Consider the following 2,500-nt stretch of genomic DNA (forward strand, 5'->3'; position numbering starts at 1 on the left):
AAACCATATACAGCCGGTTTTCCAACATGAGCCATTTCACCAAATTGCAACCTTTTCTCTGAATGTTTAAGGTTCTCCTGCCTTTACTAAAGAACCTTTGAAGAATTAAGGGTCTAATTCTGTTCTAAAACCTTCTGTGAGTTTAACTTAATAGTGATAACGATGGTTATTTGTCTTCGTGCCTGTGCAGGACAGTTGTGTTCATCCCTTGGTCTTGTTTGTTTGTTTGTTTGTTTGTTTGCTGAGCGCACGGAGGGATGAATTAGCAGGAGTTTATCTCGCTCGTGCTGCATTGACAGGGTTACATGAGAGCGCATTGCACCTATTAAGCAGTTATGATTCATGCGCATCTGCCGTCAGCGCGATTTTCCAAAACGCGAGCGATCGCTGTCCAAAGAAAAACACGCATCTCCATTTTTTTGGTCGATTTTTTCTTTTCTACGTCTCCTGAGCGGAGGAGGCGTCCTTCACATCGCGCGAAAATCTCATGATGATTGGACGAACAGAAATGCTCCAAAATGCCTCGGAAAAAAGTCTCTTTCCATTGACTTACATTGAAAGTTCAGCGCGTTTTTTCTCTCTCCTGTAAAGTTGCGGTTTTTTTTTTTGGAGATGCTACTTTTCCTTTGGACAGCGACTGTAGTACATTGCAATGTGTCTGTGCGCGCGCCCCACTCACGAGCTGTCCCCTCTGTCCGTCCACCCCGCAGATCAACCATGACGAAGTCCTACACGGAGCCCAACGCCATGCTCGAGCCGCAGGCCAGCGCGCACTGGGCGGACGAGCGCGAGGCGGCGGCGGAGAGCGCGCAGAAGAAGAAGGCGAGCAAGGAGGCGGAGAACGACGAGGAGGTCCTGAACCAGCTCGAGGACGAGATGGTAGGAGAGGAGGAGGAGGAGGACGAGGAGGAAGAGGACGAGGAGGAGGACGAGGGCGACGAGGCCAAGCCCAAGAGGCGCGGGCCCAAGAAGAAGAAGATGACCAAGGCGCGCCTGCAGCGCTTCAAGATGAGGCGCATGAAGGCGAACGCGCGCGAGAGGAACCGCATGCACGGGCTGAACGACGCGCTCGAGAGCCTGCGCAAGGTCGTGCCGTGCTACTCCAAGACGCAGAAGCTGTCCAAGATCGAGACGCTGCGCTTGGCCAAGAACTACATCTGGGCGCTGTCCGAGATCCTGCGCTCGGGCAAGAGTCCGGACCTCATGTCCTTCGTCCAGGCGCTCTGCAAGGGTCTCTCGCAGCCCACCACCAACCTGGTGGCCGGCTGCTTGCAGCTCAACCCGAGGACTTTCCTCCCGGAGCAGAGCCAGGAGATGCACCATCACGCGCACGCGGTCGGCGCCCCTCCCCACTTCGCCGCGCACCCGTACGCGTACCAGACGCCGGGCCTTCCGAGCCCCCCGTACGGCACCATGGACAGCTCCCACTTCTTCCACGTCAAGCCGCCTCACGCGTACGGTGGAAGCGGCGGCGTCGGGGGTGGCGGAGGTGGCGGTGGCGCGGGTGCGGGCGCGCTCGAGCCGTTCTTCGACGCCGCCGCGGCCGTGGCGCTCGCGGACTGCGCCAGCAGCCCCTCCTTCGACGGGCCGCTCAGCCCGCCTCTGAGCGTGAACGGAAACTTCTCCTTCAAGCACGAGGCCCCGACCGCGGACTTCGAGAAGAGCTACGCGTTCGGCGTGCACTACCAGGCGGGGCTCGCGCAAGGCCACGCGTCTCTGTACGCGGGCTCCGCGCAGCGCTGCGACCTGCCCATGGAAAGCGTCATGGCATACGAAAGTCACTCTCATCACGAGCGGGTCATGAACGCGCAGCTCAACGCCATATTTCACGACTCCTGAGCCTAACGTTCCAGCAGAGACTATACATTTGGTGAACTGCAGAGGCTAAATCGACGATTCGAACGATTACTTGATGATTCGGTATTTAACCTGGACGAACATTTCCAGAGACTCTTCAACTATTCGGTATTTTTTTTCCCCACCACAGACTCAGACTATCCGACTGCTCGATTATTCGGCATTTTGTCTGGCTTTTTCCAACTATCTGACTATTCGGTATTTCGTCATTTTACCTTGCAGGGCTGAACCTTTTGCAGAGACTGCTCGACTAATCGATTTCGTGCGTGTAATGGTAATTCTGTTTATGGCTGATGCAAGAAAAAGATGGAGAGGAAGAAAGAAAGAAAGAGGAAGAGGAGCAACCACACATTATATGCTTAATCTTATGTATTGTATTTATTGTCGTTCTACTGCCTTTAGGGAGAAAAGAGAGAGAATCCATATTCTCATCCACCTTATGTATTGTATTTCTATAGCGCTTCTATACTGTGCGTCGTGGTCACAGATGGAAATAGGGTGTGACCTAATTCAGAATGTGTTAATTATCCATATTACAAAAAAAAGGAAAAAAAAAAAAGAAAAAAAAAATCACGAGCAATAATTTGGAAACTATGCAATTTTTAATCGAATACTGGGCCAATTATAGAAATGAATAGAGATT

General features: G+C 52.7%; 1 protein-coding gene across 2 annotated transcripts in view; it reads left to right on the forward strand.

Moving 5' to 3' along the window:
* Positions 1–2,500, forward strand: part of neurod1 (neuronal differentiation 1) — a 5,004-nt gene that overhangs the window by 1,972 nt on the left and 532 nt on the right. For both annotated transcript variants that reach the window (XM_017686333.2, XM_017686334.2), the window contains exon 2: positions 711–2,500. This exon is cut by the window's right edge and continues 532 nt beyond it. In XM_017686333.2, the coding sequence (XP_017541822.1) occupies positions 718–1,839 (1,122 nt within the window). In that variant the 5' untranslated portion in view covers positions 711–717 and the 3' untranslated portion in view covers positions 1,840–2,500. The remainder of the gene's footprint in view (positions 1–710) is intronic.

This window comes from Pygocentrus nattereri, chromosome 6, assembly GCF_015220715.1.
Source record: "Pygocentrus nattereri isolate fPygNat1 chromosome 6, fPygNat1.pri, whole genome shotgun sequence".
In the NCBI taxonomy this organism is placed as follows: domain Eukaryota; kingdom Metazoa; phylum Chordata; class Actinopteri; order Characiformes; family Serrasalmidae; genus Pygocentrus; species Pygocentrus nattereri.